The 17421-nt window shown below is 30.0% G+C and overlaps 5 protein-coding genes across 5 annotated transcripts in view; 2 read left to right on the forward strand and 3 right to left on the reverse strand.

Moving 5' to 3' along the window:
• Nucleotides 1-217: 217 nt before the first annotated feature.
• On the forward strand, nucleotides 218-1242 carry LOC105617413 (40S ribosomal protein S15). The gene is made up of 3 exons (XM_012198966.1): nucleotides 218-320; nucleotides 520-605; nucleotides 846-1242. The coding sequence occupies exons 1-3, from the start codon at nucleotides 312-314 to the stop codon at nucleotides 1192-1194; spliced, it is 444 nt and encodes a 147-aa protein (XP_012054356.1). The 5' UTR covers nucleotides 218-311; the 3' UTR covers nucleotides 1195-1242.
• A 496-nt stretch (nucleotides 1243-1738) lies between these two features.
• LOC105617415 (rabenosyn-5) lies at nucleotides 1739-4501 on the reverse strand. The gene is made up of 7 exons (XM_012198968.1): nucleotides 4366-4501; nucleotides 4124-4246; nucleotides 3787-3927; nucleotides 3525-3686; nucleotides 2844-3195; nucleotides 2262-2676; nucleotides 1739-1966 (listed from the first exon to the last, which is right to left on the reverse strand). The coding sequence occupies exons 1-7, from the start codon at nucleotides 4499-4501 to the stop codon at nucleotides 1739-1741; spliced, it is 1557 nt and encodes a 518-aa protein (XP_012054358.1).
• A 3374-nt stretch (nucleotides 4502-7875) lies between these two features.
• Nucleotides 7876-8946, reverse strand: LOC105617416. Its single transcript, XM_012198970.1, has 3 exons — nucleotides 8668-8946; nucleotides 8243-8431; nucleotides 7876-8112 (listed from the first exon to the last, which is right to left on the reverse strand). Exons 1-3 carry the CDS (start codon nucleotides 8944-8946, stop codon nucleotides 7876-7878), a joined length of 705 nt encoding a protein of 234 aa, XP_012054360.1.
• Nucleotides 8947-11234: 2288 nt separating this feature from the next.
• Nucleotides 11235-13841, reverse strand: LOC105617417. Its single transcript, XM_012198971.1, has 7 exons — nucleotides 13650-13841; nucleotides 12931-13107; nucleotides 12410-12794; nucleotides 12060-12253; nucleotides 11609-11944; nucleotides 11412-11540; nucleotides 11235-11309 (listed from the first exon to the last, which is right to left on the reverse strand). The coding sequence occupies exons 1-7, from the start codon at nucleotides 13839-13841 to the stop codon at nucleotides 11235-11237; spliced, it is 1488 nt and encodes a 495-aa protein (XP_012054361.1).
• Nucleotides 13842-14609: 768 nt separating this feature from the next.
• The window catches only part of LOC105617418 (structural maintenance of chromosomes protein 2), a 5516-nt gene continuing 2704 nt past the window's right edge, over nucleotides 14610-17421 (forward strand). Inside the window, exons 1-4 of the mRNA XM_012198972.1 lie at nucleotides 14610-14777; nucleotides 15366-15788; nucleotides 15862-16140; nucleotides 16545-17318. Of these exons, the coding sequence (XP_012054362.1) occupies nucleotides 14610-14777; nucleotides 15366-15788; nucleotides 15862-16140; nucleotides 16545-17318 (1644 nt within the window). The remainder of the gene's footprint in view (nucleotides 14778-15365; nucleotides 15789-15861; nucleotides 16141-16544; nucleotides 17319-17421) is intronic.

Consider the following 17421-nt stretch of genomic DNA (forward strand, 5'->3'; position numbering starts at 1 on the left):
TTGTTAATGTGAAATTTTTCAGTATTTCAGTGAAAATTTTAACCATTAAAGTTAATGGAGAAATTTTTCACTTTTCACTTTTCATTCTAGGGATAAAGTTTTGTGATTGATACCCAGTGCTTCCACCATGGACTCTGGTGATAATTATAATAATTTGTTGTGAGTTGACAGTCTTTAATGTATCTTATCAATGATATAATCTATCTAGAATGATCACGTGATCATGCATGAAAATTGGTGCTAAAAAAACGTGTTCTTTTCTCTTGTATCCTACCGTTCTTTGACGCAGATCTGTTTAAAGAATCACGAAAATGGCAGAGGTGAGTTTTCGAAATTTAATATTAAATCCACGAAATTCTCACACATCCATTATGCAAAGTATATTTGCATTAATCATACATTTTACTTAATTATCAAAATATACTGTTAGAATAATATTGATATACCCATATATTTGGTTGTTATATTGTCATTGTGTATCTAAATATCAAATTATTTTTTTCTATGTGTTTTTTACAGGCAGATGAAACTCAAAAAAAGAAGAGGACTTTTAGGAAGTTCACCTTCCGAGGGGTTGATCTTGATCAACTCCTGGATATGCCAAAGTAATATTGATTTTCTGAATATAACATAACCTATACAACAATTACTTGATCTTACGAATTATAATCTACGCTCGTAATAATCGTAAAGATCGCTTCTAATAATTTTAAAATTGAACAATACTTATTTAATTATTTAACATTAACAGTTTCATTTTTATAATATAAATTTTTTTAATTCGAAATAAATAAAATATTCGTTAACCTGAATGAGGAATTTCATCAACCAATAATTTTTTCCAGTGAACAGCTGATGGATTTGATGCATGCTAGAGCACGTAGACGCTTTTCTCATGGCTTGAAAAGAAAGTCTATGGCTCTTGTCAAGAAACTACGCAAAGCAAAAAAGGAAACTCCACCTAACGAGAAACCTGAGATTGTAAAGACGCATTTGCGTAACATGATTATCGTCCCAGAAATGGTTGGCTCGATTGTTGGTGTATACAATGGTAAAACTTTTAATCAAGTTGAAATCAAACCAGAAATGATTGGCCATTATCTTGGAGAATTTTCTGTTACATACAAACCTGTCAAACATGGTAGACCTGGTATTGGTGCTACTCATTCTTCACGATTTATTCCACTCAAATAAAATGTATTTGTCTATCTTGTACCAATAAATTATCAAAAACTTTACAGAGTCCCTACAATGAGTCAATTTTCTCATATTTTTTTACGAATATTTACATAAATTAATTCAGTGTTATAAAAAAAAATTCGATATATATTTTTACGAAATGCATTTTAAGAACAATTAAAAATATATAGTTGAGACACTAAGACTAACTAACATTAATTAATTTGTGAATAAATAGAAAAAGTGAATATAAGTGATATTAATAAATATAAAAACTATTAAGGAATCTTTATATTGAAATATCTTGTGGACTATATCCTTGTGTATTTATCCACTGTAAACTATGCATTTTAAGATTTTGATTCAAGAGAATTTATTAAATATTTTGCAAATTAATAGTAATAATTATATATATGTATGTGTATGTATGTATATATATATATATATATATATATATATATATATATATATATATATATATATATACATATGTGTATATACAATATATAGAAGAATCAACATTTTACATGCCAAAGTAATAAATGTACTGTTTTAATGTCTATCCATCATTACTATTACTTTGTTTCATAGCAAAGTAGGCACTTTGAAGTTCTCGAAGATTGTTCTCTAATGTTGCAACCTCATCATATTTGCAATCAGCACGGGCCTGTTTAATGTACGCGCGAAGATTACTCATTTGTTCGATTATTGGATCCATAGATGAAGACATGATGGGTGTAATATGAGATGGACCCCAACCTTGAGATTGAGTCACCATTACTTGTGCCTAAAAATTTTAAAACTTATGATGAAACATGAGTTATCAGACAGCCATATCAATTCATAATTAATCAATAATTCGGCAATAAAATCTAAATCTTAAACTATTCAATCATTTTTTCAAAAAGAAATAAATATTTTGAAAAATCTTCACATTAATTAAAATAATATGTATGAAAAAAGCTAAGAGTTATAAAAAAAGAATAGATTGAATATTTAACTTTCTTTGACTTGGATATTAAATGTGATTATACTTTGAAAAATTCCCTTCCTTAATCATCTGCTCTAATTTGTTAATATACCTGACTGATTTTCAAAGATGGACTATTGTCCAAATTCCATATATCTTTCTTGCGTTGCTCCTTTGGTTTCTCTCGTTGTTCCTTTGGTTTCTCTCGTTCTTCCTCCAACTGCCACTCGTATGCTATTCGGGCTTCTATTCTTTTCTGGCGTTCTTCTTGTAAAACTGCATATTCCTCTACTGAGGGCAAGGGTTGCAAAGTTAATAACTCTTCTTTCAAAAATATCATTGCTGATGTTCTAACCATCTGGTATAATCTCAATTCTTGTCCCAATGCCTCCTGCGAATCCGTTGCATCTTTCTTCACGCCAAGGACTAGAATTCTTTTGCTGGTGGCATCTATGTTTTCCCCCAATTTTGCCAATTTGACTCGTAATGATTGTGCATCCTCTAAACTATATGTAGTCTCGCCTTCTCTAAAATAGTTTTAAGAGCATTCTAATATAAGTTCTTTCTATACTAATTTTATAATTGATAATTTGCACACCAGGAAGTCGCTCTGTATATTATAATTTTTTTAATGCAGTATATTATATGGTACGAATAGATGACATTATCTTAAATATAATGGAAGTTCACATACTTTAGCGATTCCCACATTTTGTTATACATTGCTAAATGCTGCGACGCTTCGCTCATGTACTCCTTCATTTTCTCATAAAATTCACAAACAATTGGTTTATCGAATTGCTTCGCTTTCTGCATTTCCCTTGCATCGAGCAAATTTATACAGTGAGTACAGACTCTAAAGTGCTGTTCGCTACTAGTTGAATCATTGACCAATGATAAAACGCTATTTAAACTACCATTGGAAGGTGATCGTGCTAATTTTGAGAGACCTATGCCTGCACGTGCTATTCTCTCGGGAAATGTTCGTTCTGATATAGGAAACAAAGTAGAATCATCCTGTATCGATACGGGACTAGTCATCTTTCCTATAAAAAAAAATTAATTTTGTTAAACATAATTTTAAGAATATATACAAATTATTTCATAAATTAGAAATACTTTTCAGTAAAAGATACAAGAGGTACAATAAGCTGTTTTCTTTTTTAGAAGATACATTTGACATAAGCGTCGTTCTATTATACCACAAGAAGAATAAAACGACATTTGTGTTAACTGTTTCCTAAAAGGAAAGCAGGAAAGGACAGTAAATCATTACATCCATGTTTGTTAACGTTAAACAAAAATGAAATAATTTTCTTTACTCTATTATCCGTGACTGAAAAGCACTCGAAATAATATTAAATGTTTTACATACGTGCATCGATCAGAGACAAAAATACCGTACAATTATGGCACATGACTGCCCCACATAATCTACAATGATGTTTTCGCCTTGCTAAATGAAAACTCTTAGCACAATTAGGACACAATTTCACATCTTTTTCATCAATCCATGGAACAATAGAACGTTCATGAACTATAAAAATTTTTATTTACATTAAACATTAATTGTATATAAAATATAAGTAGATATCATGAGATATATCAGTGAATAAGTAATTTATGTATTTTTTCACCTTTTCTATCGACAGGATCCGATGGTAAGTTATTTAATAATTTATCTAACCTTATAAGAAGTTTATTTGTTTCATATGCGTATCTTTCTAATCGAGCATTTCTTATATCCTTAAAATATCTTGTATGAGATGTAATTGCACCTGGAATAGTGAGTTTTAGAAATTAAATAAAATGTACATCACATAAAATTTAATTATGCATTTAGCGGCACACAGTATTTCTAAATATTGATTTTAGGAAATTAAAAATTTACATTTGATTATTTAGAAACTTTAATGAAAAAAATTATTTCTTCTTGTCAAAGGCAGCTTTGGCTCATTAGTATCGCTGCATTACCTATTTCTTGTGGTCCCCAATTAATTTCAGGACTCCGTCTCTTGTCTTGCTGTATTGCGCTTGGAAATGTTTCCGGTATATCATCCTGCTTCAAAATCTTTTTCTTGGCTTTGCCAAACAAATCTAGAGTAAAATCCAATATATTTTGACATTTGTTCTGTACATTTTATAAGCTTAATAAACTGTAGTAGGATTCTATGAATTTTTTTTTGACGAATAAATTGCAAAAGAATCATGCATACCTTTCAGAGATTTTAAGATCTCCGGATCATCATTGTGAACTTCCTCGAAGTGCTTCGTTAAATGACTGGGTGCCTTAAAATCGGTCATGCAAATAGGGCATATAAATCCCTCCAGTACTACATCGTTATCCGCCATTGTGAAGCCGAAATACTCTTACGACTTGCAATTTAGAGCATTTAGAGCACCTCGATCGCGTTCACCACGTTCGTTCTAATGTAAGCGTCTTTCCAGTGTTGCGAAAGAAAACGCGTCTTGCGCGAGCAGCCATATTGCGCGACAGCTGATAGAAATGTCAAACACGTTAACCTTGTGCAACTGTATCTTTATCGTTCTCAAGATATCGAACAATGATGCTTTTTAGACAAAGATGCGCGGCATCTTTTTCTTTCGAGACAATATGTTTTACTGATACAGATTTTATGGTATACTACTATTTTATCGTTTACTACTAGCGATGTTCCTTATGATAAAGAAAAAGAAACTTGATTTCGATTTCCTATATCATTACTCCGTAAAGCATTTATACTAGCAATCGAAGATAAGTAATAATATATGAGAAATATCAATAACTTTATGAAAGAATATCGGGTTCTCTCTCAGAAAAGTGATGTGTTTTATTTAAATCGAAAATTATTGAAAATTAAAATGACAATGTCTCAAAATCAAAACAATTTCTAAAGGGACTTTAATTAAATCCCGTTAATATATTAACTAATTTCTCAAGTAATATCTATATTAATTTACAATTCGGAAGCTGATTTATAGAAAAAAAGTAAGATTTTTCTTAAAATTTTGAGGTTATTAGTTCCGCCAACCTGGAAAAAAACCTGTTTCATATATAATTATATATAATTATATAAAATTATATATAATTATATAAAAAATTGACATATTTTATATACAATTATATATAAATATATTGTATATAATATTTTTTCCTAGGAAAAAGAGATTAATTTCGGTTTAATTTGTTTATAATCTTTTTCTAATTTTTAGATATATAAAGTATAAAGTAAATTGAATCGAAATTAATCTTACATACAGTAGTGGCTGAATATACTTTTAATTATTGGCGTAGAATTTCAATCAGAAGAGGGCAAAAATTAATCTTCACACAAAAATAAATAAAAATATTTATAAAAATATTTAACCAATTTATATTAAATCTAGTCTTCAAGGATTTTTAACGAACTTTCATATGAATAACGCTTGATCACTTTGATCAATGAACATTTAATTTTTCGTCATAAAAATGATTTTCATGATTTAATTATTTCTCCTTGCCAAAATTTTAAAGAGTGAACACTTGCTTTCTCTTTGCGTACGCTCGTGGCTTTTAACACTCCGGGAGTTGACACCAAAATTTATAACACAATTATTGATGTCCATTTTTAACAATGTAGATCAAGACATTAATTTCAGTTTAACTTACTCTTCATCTTTTTTTAATTTTTAAAATCAGAAAAAAATGAAAAGTTATACCGAAAAGTTGTACCGAAATTAAAATTGAACTACATTAGTAAAAACAGATATGAATCTGTATAAGACACACTTAATTTACATTAATTAAAAAGCATTAATTAATTTTCAAATACCAAAAATAGCATAACTCATACAAAAAAGAATAATAAGTATATTTTAATAAGAATAATCTAAATAAGGAAAACTGAATTCATATTCTTTGACAAACAGAAGTATAATTGAATAGATCCAATAGACCCATTGTCAGGATTCTCCCGAGAATTAACAATAGATTCTTTAATATATACATATTAATATTTTAAAGCTTATAGAGAAAAAAAGTCGTAAGTAATATTTTTATTATTTATTTATCTTACATTCCAGAACATTTACATAAATTAGTACATGAATTAATAACACAGGCATAATAAAGATCTCACTAAATCTTTAAATAAATGTTAAAAAATGAAGCTATTATATGTGTAATTGATCTGTAATAGCATTGAATTCAGACTCAAACTTACAGGCCGTCCTTTGATGGTTCCTCCAAAATGCTTATCGCATATTACAAAACTAAACACATCACTTTAACAAATAACGGCAGACATATAAAAATTATCTTAAATCGGTGTTTTATACATTGCTATTTATGTATCATGCTATATATGTAGCCAGAACATATATACTTCTAATGTTATATATTCCGTTAAAAATATCTTACAGGATGAGCTCTACATTTATATTATTTCTATGTGAGAGATCAATTAAATTAATTATATAAAATCATGAAAAGTGTGCGCAAATAGATATTCCATTAAAGCAAATATGCCCAATGTATAGGATTACTTTATAATATCATGTGCAATATAAACTCATTGTTGTGTATATCACAAATTAAAAATAAAAACGTAAACAAAAACAAAAATTGTGCATTACAGCATGCTTGTGACTTATTATTGTTTAAGCACGATTTAAACAATTTTAAATCAAATATCTTCTCTAAAGTTGCAGTTGTTACGTTTCATATATATACACATTACATTAATATATACATAATCGTTTTGTGTATTAATTATAGTAACAATTACCGACTTAATTGATGTACGTACCAATATGTATTTAATTTACAATGTATATTGTCAATATAATTGCTATTATTATTACTAATTTAGACTTGGTACTTCAATATATGTTATATACGTACCATGAGCATATTGAATCAAAATAGAATGATTTAGAATTGCCTAGACGCATGCAAATTTGCATAAAGCGTATATGTAGAGTGTGTAGTGAAAATTATATTTATATTATTTAACAATACAAATGTAAATTAAAAAAGATATTTTGTGTGATAAATTCAATACTTTTGATGTAAAGATTGTTATCAAATTTACGAAACGCATTGTCATAATTGCATTTTTTTTATCTGGATTCAATGCTTATTTAATATATTAATAATGATAGTGGACGGAATGAAGAAATGCATACGCAAAAATGAAAGAAAAAAATAAGTACTTAACTTCCTAAATATACTAGAAACGAGATCTCTCAAATTGTATTCGTCAAATCGTCTAAACTTAAATAAAATTTTTTTAAATCTAAATTATAAAGTGTCCAGCTTTTTTAAATAAAATAAAATTTTTTTTAATCACAAGATCAACGTCAAATGATGTCAATGATAATATAAGTCCCAGTTTATAATAGATAGTAATAAACCTTTTTGTTCTAAGTTGTAAATCATAACGCTTTTTTACCCGACGCTTTTTAAGCCCTAAGCTTTAAATAGAGCTTAGAGCAAATTAACATCGTAACTCAGAGCTTAAAGCAAAATACTAAAGAGGTTACCTACTGTAGACCAGAGCTGAACGCCACGACTTGAAAATCAGAAGAAACGACAGTTCTTTTGAGTTTTTAAGGAAACAGAGAACTTGTAAAATCGTCACGCAGTGATAATAAATCTCTTGGAGCGTGTTAGAAAATTTATAAAACGAAATTCTGAGTCCATGTTATACGCGCTTGTACGCACATGGGAGCATGTGTCGTTTTACTCAACCTGGAATTTGATTAGTGATGGTATTAGATCCAACGGAAACCGACGGCGGGCTAGCAGGGTCCTGCATTAGCGTGTGCATTTCCTCCTCTTGGTCAGAAAGCGGTATGGCCGGCATGTCATGCGAGTTGGCTTGCTTTATCTTCAGCTGGCTTGGCACCTCTGTGAGTACTGGCCCGTACTGCGAAGTGGAACCCACCAGCAAGTCAGTCGATGGATTCAAACCGCCCAACATCTTTCCTCATAGCAACGCGTACATAAGATAAAGAAACAAATGTACCAGAACATACCAGAGAGCGGATGGCTTCCGGTAAAATAAAATTAGACGTAAAATATTGTATTCGGGTGGAAACCTGTACGCTTACCTGACCACTGCTACTTGTCATGCCATTCCTTGGTGATTTGCTATGATGGAAGAAAGTGAGCCATGTCCAAACAAAACCAAGTAATACACCGATCAGCATTATCCCGGCACCTAACGCCACAGAACTCTTTCCTATATTTTCATGTTGCTGTATATCTGGAATCGTCGTTGAATATTCTTCTGGCTTTATCTATAATTATTACATATACAATTTCATATCAGTTTATAAGTACCTTCAATAGAAATAAAATAAACTTAAGGTTTAATTATAGCAAACGTTTGATATTCCTTTTAATCTTCCTAGACAAATTTATGTACAAATTTATTATCACAAGGGAGATTTTTAAATGTTTCAGATGGAAAAGTCTGAGAAAATAAAAGATCAAAATTTTACGACAAGTCTCACAGACAATAACTAGGATTTACCTCCAATGCAGCATCGTCACCCGTCTTTGAAGACTCTTCTGTGGAAACGAGGTTGACGAGCATGGTCGTGAGGCCGGCGATGAAGAAGCATAGTGCGACCGATAGCAGCGTCCACTCTAACCATTTCCTAGAATTGAGCTTGTGCCTGGATACGATGCGCCAGAAACCGTGCCTCAGCCCTGCGGCGCCGCCGCCGCCACCACCGCCGCTGCCATCGCCACCGCTATCGTACGTGTAGCCGACGGTGGTCGGTTGATAGACGGCCCCGCTGTCCGGCATGTCCTCTCGCGAGATATACACGATTTTTTACTCTAGCCGCCGCCTCCTCTTGAACCAGAAGGATCGCTAATTCAAAGATAGAACGAGAGTCACGACGTCAGATCACTACCGACGGCACGACTTCGTTGCGTCGGGGATCGGAAATGTGCTCACCGCGTTCGCGACTCTCTTCTCTAAGAGAGAGAGAGCACCCACCTCTCTTATCGCGTGGTGCAACAACAGGACTCACCTGGACAACAATCACCACCTCGCTGGTGTGGCTGTGGCCGCGTGTCGTGTTAATGCGCGCAAATACTACGCGTGCGGCTACGAATGAAGGATTTCGCGTACGTGACACGCGCACACCGATATGGATGCGTGTGACTTGCGCAATACACACTCGAAGCTTGAAGTACTCCAACTGCTCAAACATCCCTTTAAAGTTTTAGGAATGCACATTCTTTTTTTCTCTTCTTATTCTCTTTTGATCTCTATATTAATCTTCTCTAAGTTTTGTTTATTTATCGCATCTTTGTTTCTCTATTTTACAATTAGTGAATCGTTATGGAATAAATCATTCTCATTGTCGATATGAAATTGATAATCCAGATAATCTAGATTTCGCGTGAGCGTTTTATCAAATCATAGCATTGTTATCGATTAAGATTTATGCACGCAAAATTCACAAAATTCTAAGTCATATTAAAACAAATTTAAAGCATAAAAATCTGATATACACAGATAACTTGTGCATTTTTTTCTATAATAAATATTTATTATTTGTTATCTATCACTTACCATTATTTATTAATATTTTGAATGTTTTATTATATATATATATATATATATATATACAAAATTTAACATATAACATAAAAATTTATCTTTTCATCAATAATTCTTCAGAAAATAATTATGCTTTAATTACTTAAAATAATGCTTCGTTATTACTATACAAATTAGCAAACAAAAATATTGCATTTTTTAAAATTGCTTATTTAAATTAAATTTTTTAACCAAATTTTCCTATTTAGACATTATTTTAGATAAGTAATTTCATAAATTAAAAAAGCTTTTTATATATCTGGCGTTCTATTTAATCAAACTTTATCAAAAAACTTTATTGAATGTATGTGTGATAGTTACAATATATTTTATACACTTGATATAAGTAAACATAATGTAATATTTTTATAATACACTTTGTTAAGATATAAATAAAATAATTGTACAATCATGCTACAATTAGCTTTAACTTACAGATATTACATAATGTCTACATACCCCTCTATCATATTCTTAATATCTTGTACAACCCTCAACTGTAGCCAATAAAAACTACACCTAAGTTTTCTAATACCTTTTTTACCTACAATTTAATATTGTATTGTATCGATCGACATGTACTCATCGACTAATTAAAAGGTTGCAACAGATTTTTTTCTATGGTTTTCGGAATACAGTCTGCTCATTGAACTATTAGTTTCTTATTTATGATCAGTAAGCAAAAACCAATCGCTCGGTGAGCAGGTTGCATTTCGAAAACCATTAGAAAAAAATATGTTGCAACGTTTTAATTTCGATATACATGTCGATTGATACAATATTAAATTTTAAGTAAAAAAAGATATTTGAAAACTTAGATATACAGATGGTGAGTGTACAGATAACACAACCATCAAAGTTTTCGAGTTCAAATGATTCGATTCGATATAACAATAATCATTCGAAGGTTCACATTATAGAGATAGGCGATACAGCGTCAACATTTTAAATATCGATATATTTCGATATTAAAATATTATTGTTATTTAAAATATTAGACATTTCTTGAAAACGTGCTCTTAATACTTTCTCTTCTAACGTACAATAAGAGACACGATCCTTTATTTTATGGTAATTGTTACAAACAAGAAAGGCAAAAAGTAATCGCGAAAAAAAAACATGCGCACCGCAATTTCCGTGCTCCAGAATTTCCAGCACCTAAAATACTGAAATTTCTTATCCTAACTCCATCCAGCTTGATATGCCTGTAAATCATAAACATATACATTCCAACAGAAATGTATCGACATTTGAATAGGAATATCGAACTTTCGATGTAAAAGATCAATTTTTTGTGCATCGATACGCATTGGTGCGCTTAAAAATAGATCCATATCAATATCAGCAATGTCGCAAATTATCAATTCTACATTTTGATATATCAATATTTCTATTTACAATATATTGCGATATGAAAAATCAACATTTTTTTCTGTATCACCCATCCCTATTCAATTAGCTTTTCATTACTTAAATTTCTGACGCTAACTCTCAGTCTCGGAATAGTTAGAATTATTTTCAATACTTATCGTACATGGAATATATTCCTGTCCGGACTCCTGAAGAAAAATAAAGATGGATTATAGTAATGAAGACAAAATTAATCAATCTGCTATTTAAATTCGTAAAAAATTATCACAAATTGTTCGTATATGACATACCGAATTTACAATAATTTGTCTACCTCCTTCCAAGTTTAATTCATCCATTTCTTCCGTTGTTAGGATTATGACGGAATCCTGAGGTATACTATCCTCGTCTATATAAGTTATAGGTATTTCTGATGCAACCTATGCATATCACAAATCCATTAGCAATGAAATTATATTGAAGGGACTTGATAATTCAAGTGTATTACCTCGCAATAACTGAAATTGGACGTGTCTTGTATTTTCACCTGAGAGTCATGCAGTACTGGTGTATCAGTTAATCGTTCCTTTTTCACATTCGATGATTTTTCCGCTTTTTTTCCATCTTGTTGAAGCCTTCGCCATATCGTAGTTTTTGGAATGTGATACATCACAGACGCTGCAGCCTGTGACATTCTGCCACCTTTGCAAGCTGCTACAGCCTCTTCTAATCGCGACTTCTTTGATTCCTCATTCTCAGGTTTGCGCTTCTTCCAAAACGATAACGGTAATTTACCTTGATTTACTAGCCGTGCCTTTTCTCTAAACAATGTAGTCTTTGGTATCTAAAAATTATTGATCATAGGTTACATAGGTTACATTCAATTAACAATCTGTTAAATCTATTTATGACAAAATAAATTCAAAAGTAATAAGCAAAATTGCAATAATAAAATTTACTTTAAACTCCAGAGCAACTTTTGTCAAATTTTCTCCTCTTTCTAAAGCTTTAACAGCGGCCTCTTTCGTGTCTAAAGCATACGATCTTTTCATTTGACGACGTAAAATCTGATAGCCTTCCTTTTGTATACGTCTCCATAATACAGTTTTAGGTATTCTAAATATTTCTGATGCATGCTGCAAGCTCGAACCATCTACAATAAAGTTAGCATAATTAGTCTAAATATAATTATTAAATAATACAGATTTAATAATAACAGACATATATTGCATATTAGAATAATCTAATGTAAAATACACAGAATTACATTCTAAAGGAAGGATAAACCAAGTATAAGAAAAATACTAACTGATCACGGCGTTTATAGCTGCATTCATGCATTCTGCAGGATATCCATTTCTTGATGCATTTAAATGTATGCCTAATGCTTTTGCCCGCATATACAACGTTGAACGTGGTATATTGTGCTTAGTAGCAGCTTCTATTAAAGTTTGTCCTAATTTCAAATCATTAATCGCAGACGCTAACATATCATCACTATATTCTCTCTTTACAGTGTCACGGCGTCGTTTCTTCTTTTTATTTGAAATACAATTTTCAGCAGTGCTTGGTTCATGAATTTCATTCTCCAAAGGTTCAGCATTGTCCTGAATTTCCTCTACTCTTGACACAGTTTCTTCCATTGCTTGATCTTTTTTTCCTTTAACAATTTCATTTTCATACACTCCATCTATCTGTTGAAAATATAAAACATGATTATAAATTCCAAATTGTTAAATATAAAATTCTATAAAAAATTAAATAAAACTTGATAAATTGTAATAAAAAACTAATTAAAAACTAATTAAGTAACTAATTAATTTGACTAACGTTAATAAGACCATTTATTTTTAATGATCTTGCAGCTTCAAGTAAGCTACTGATATTTTCAACAGGAACACAAATTTCTCCATGATATATGAATTCGATAATCGACTTTATATCCTGAGGAGATATATCACTTAGAATAATCGTTGGATAATCTTCTGTCACTTGACTTAGCACTTCCTATGAATTACATATTAATCCCATAATTATTGTGATATAAATGATTATACATATTATACAATGATTATTAATAAATTTGTCAATAATATACTTTATATTATGTAAATTATACAGTTATTTTAAATATAAACATTACAAAGACATTAAATCATTATTATATTACATTTTATAAACATTAAAACATCATTATATTACATTTCTCTCAAATATAATATAATTCTCATATAAAATAATATAAACAATAATATAAGAAACAAATTTTCAAGAGAAAATTGTTTCAGCAAAGACAGTAGTTATTATTGCTACTACTAAGCACAATATATATACAATTATATTTTCAGTCACTTAATTGCAAGATTTTCTGAGCTTTATGGAATTATTTTGTATATATGATAAAAGACTGTTCTTTAGCTGAATTTTTTCATCAGTTCATCTTTCTTCCTTTTTTCTTCAAGAGAAAAGAGGAAAAAGAAAGATGCATTGGTGCAAAAGTTCAGTCAAAAAGAACAGGCTTAAAAATGTCATTGAAAGAAATTATTTACTTGAAACAAAATACTACACGCGCATAATACAATGCGATGCGCATGAATACGTTGACCATCTGCGGATAGAGTGACATCCACCATGCAATCCTCCTCCAAGAGTTGCCGCACGACATTAGACAGATGATTTTGATAATTGTTCCATTTAAAACGGTAACTCTGATTGACTTTACATTGGCTAGTATCAGTCATGCTGTTGCCGTTTTATCTTTTTTCCACTGTTTTTTTTCAAGATGGACAATTGGAACAAATGAATTTCAGAAATACAGGACGTTAATCTTTTTTATAGCATCATACACATACATCGATATCGAGTGTCATTAGTTACGAACAGAAGGTATCACACCATTGACCAGTTACACTACGCACATTGCGGACATTAGCAGCTTTGCAGTTATAAAGCGGCGTCTACAATGAAATTTTAAAGGTGCCTTTTCATGCTGACGCTCAACTTGACTCGCTCGACACTCATTTTATTTATATCCAAACAAGTTACGTGATAAAAATTATCAATTATGTTCACGTGATCTGTTTTTTTAATATTTTGCTAAAAATTAGCGTCGAGCGTCAGCATGAAAAAAGCACCTTTATGCATGAAATGGAATGCCTCATGTAATCCTTCCAGAAGCGTGTTCAAATTCCTACCTGATGCTCCTCAGGTATCGTGTCATCTTTGTTTAATGTATGATAAACGACAAGAATGGAGTGATAACACTGGATAACACTCGAGTGGGAATCTGAACTCAGCGCAGGCTGCGTTCGGAAGACATTGGAGTGGTCCAAATATGGCGGCATAGGAGTGATGATAGAAATCAATTTGATGGTGGAGGTTCGATGTCGGGTCTCTTAATATGTAAGACTCTAGTTTGAAGTATTTGAATGGACTTTGAGGGACCGTTGTGTGTTGATATTGAAACGAATCCAATATATCGTAACGTAATATTTTATTATTGATTAAACATGTATATTAAATCGATTGTATTAGAAGGATTTAAATCCTATGGCAAAAGAATCGAAATAAATGGTTTTGACAAGGAATTCAACGCTATAACAGGATTTAACGGTAGTGGAAAATCAAACATTTTGGATGCTATATGCTTTGTTTTGGGCATTACGAATCTTGGCCAGGTAAATTTCATTGTTGCATTTATTTTATACTTTGTGAGATATTTATCATTGCATTACACGATGTTCGAACATAGCCTCATTCTCTTGTAATATAATATTGTTTTTAAAAATTATATTTAAATTGCAAATATTTAAAATCAAAAATTAAAAATTTTATTATAATATATAACATAGACTTTTTTGTGTATTTACCAATATTTGTATATATATATATATATTTGTATATATATGTTAAATAATTAAACTAAATTAAATAATATAATATAGGGTTACGAATCATTAAAGTTATTATATGAATAAAACTATTTTTATCAACAATCTAAATTTTGTACAGATGTTTTGATCCTTATTGGATCATTTTCAATGTTAAATAATAAATTAAAAAATGTTACCGATAACTACGCAAGATGTTCACAAATTAAAATATAAAAAGCGATAATATGTGTTTATTATTTGAACCATTATTCTTTTTATTGAATTTTAAACTAAAATTATTCCTATTTAATTTATACATGGTAGTGATAATTGTTAAATTGCAAATGATTTATTAACTAAATTATATTACTTAACAATATTGTTTTAATTTAGGTACGTGCTACTTCTTTACAAGATTTAGTCTACAAATCAGGTCAAGCAGGAATAAAAAAAGCTAGTGTTACAATAACTTTTGATAATCGAGACACTGAGATATCTCCTATGGGTTATGAACAACATGAAGAAATTGTGATTACAAGACAAGTAGTGATCGGTGGTAAAAATAAATACATGATCAATGGGACAAATGCACCGAATAAACGTGTACAGGATTTGTTCTGTTCTGTCCAATTAAATGTGAATAATCCACATTTTTTAATTATGCAAGGTAGAATAACAAAAGTATTGAATATGAAGCCAATAGAAATTCTGTCTATGCTCGAAGAAGCAGCAGGAACAAAAATGTATGAAAAAAAGAAACAATCGGCACTAATCACAATAGAAAAAAAGGATAGTAAATTAAAAGAAATTAATACTGTATGTTGTTGATATACCGTTTGACAAACTGATATCTTCAGTCTTTCATATTTATTTGTTATATATTTTTTAGATTTTGAGAGAAGAAATAGGTCCAAAGTTAAACAAATTAAAAGAAGAAAGAACAAGATATGTAGAATTTCAGGGAATAGAAAGAGAACTTGAACACTGCAAACAAATTCATCTTGCTTGGAAGTATGTTACTACTTCCAATAATAGTAAAAAAATGGAAGAAAACGTTAAGATTGTACAAAACAAAATAGATTCAAAGTTAGAAGACATAGCTGCTGGTGAGGAAAAAATCAAAGACCTAGAAGTCAAATATGATGAATTAATAAAGAAAAAGGAAACGGTATGGTTTCTTGTATTTGTTGTTTTTAATTGTATTATAGATCTGTACAAATTTTATTTTGCAAGCTAAATTATTATATATAAACAATTTTTAAATGTTCATATTGTATACAAATTTATACAATATTCACAATAAAATATTCGTACAATATAATTCTTAAAACTAAAAACATACATCTAATCTAAAACTTTATTGATATATATTGTGCATTTATATTTGATATATATTGTGATTTTAGTTATATTAAATTTTTATTTATATCAATATTTATGTATATAATAATGTAATAATAATAATGTAATAATAATAGTATTAAATTTAGCATGAATAATGTTAAATACATAGTAAAAAATACATAGTAAAAAAATACATTGTCATTAACTTTTAATAATTTTTTAATACAGGAAAAAGGTACTATGCTGGAAGCCTTAGAACAGGATCTACAGGAACAAGAAAAGAAGCGATGCAAATTATCAGCTGAAGTAAACAGTAATAAGGAAAATATTAAGGCTGTGAAAAAAACAATGGAGCACATAAAGACTAATATAACAGATGATAAAAATGCGCTTATTTTAAAAGAACAAAAATTGGAGAAAGTTGGAGGAGTTTTCCAGAATTTGAAAGAAATGTGCCAAAAAGATACCGAAGCAGTATTAGAGGCACAAGAAAAGTATCAGAAGATCAGTGCAGGTCTATTGGAGAGTGAAGATGGTGAAAATGCAACCTTAGAACAACAATTAATAAATGCTAAACAAAATGCAACGCAAGCACAAACCGAACTTAAACAATGTGAGATGACACTAAATCACAACAGGCAACAGTTGAATAAAAAACAAAAAGACATGCATAATACTGAGAATGAATATAAAAAATATCATGTGGACTTAGACAAAAAAGAAAAAGAATTAAAGTGTTTGGAAAATGAATTGCAAAAATTAAATTATAAAGATGGTTATTTCGAAGATTTAATAAATCAAAAAACTAAATTGATTGAAGAAATGAAACCGTTGCATGAGAAACTAGATCAATTTGAGATGAGACATCCTCGAACGAAATTCCAGTATCAAAATCCTGAACCTAATTTCAATACAAAATCTGTAAAAGGTATTGTATGTAACTTAATTGATTTAAAGGATAAAAGGAGTGCGTATGCCTTGGAAGTTGCTGCAGGTGGAAAGGTGGGGTATATATATATATATATATATATATATATATATATATATATATATATATATATATTATATTATTATTATATATTTATNTATNNTATATAATTAGTTA

The sequence above is a fragment of the Atta cephalotes genome, assembly GCF_000143395.1.
Source record: "Atta cephalotes unplaced genomic scaffold scaffold00013, whole genome shotgun sequence".
Taxonomy (NCBI): domain Eukaryota; kingdom Metazoa; phylum Arthropoda; class Insecta; order Hymenoptera; family Formicidae; genus Atta; species Atta cephalotes.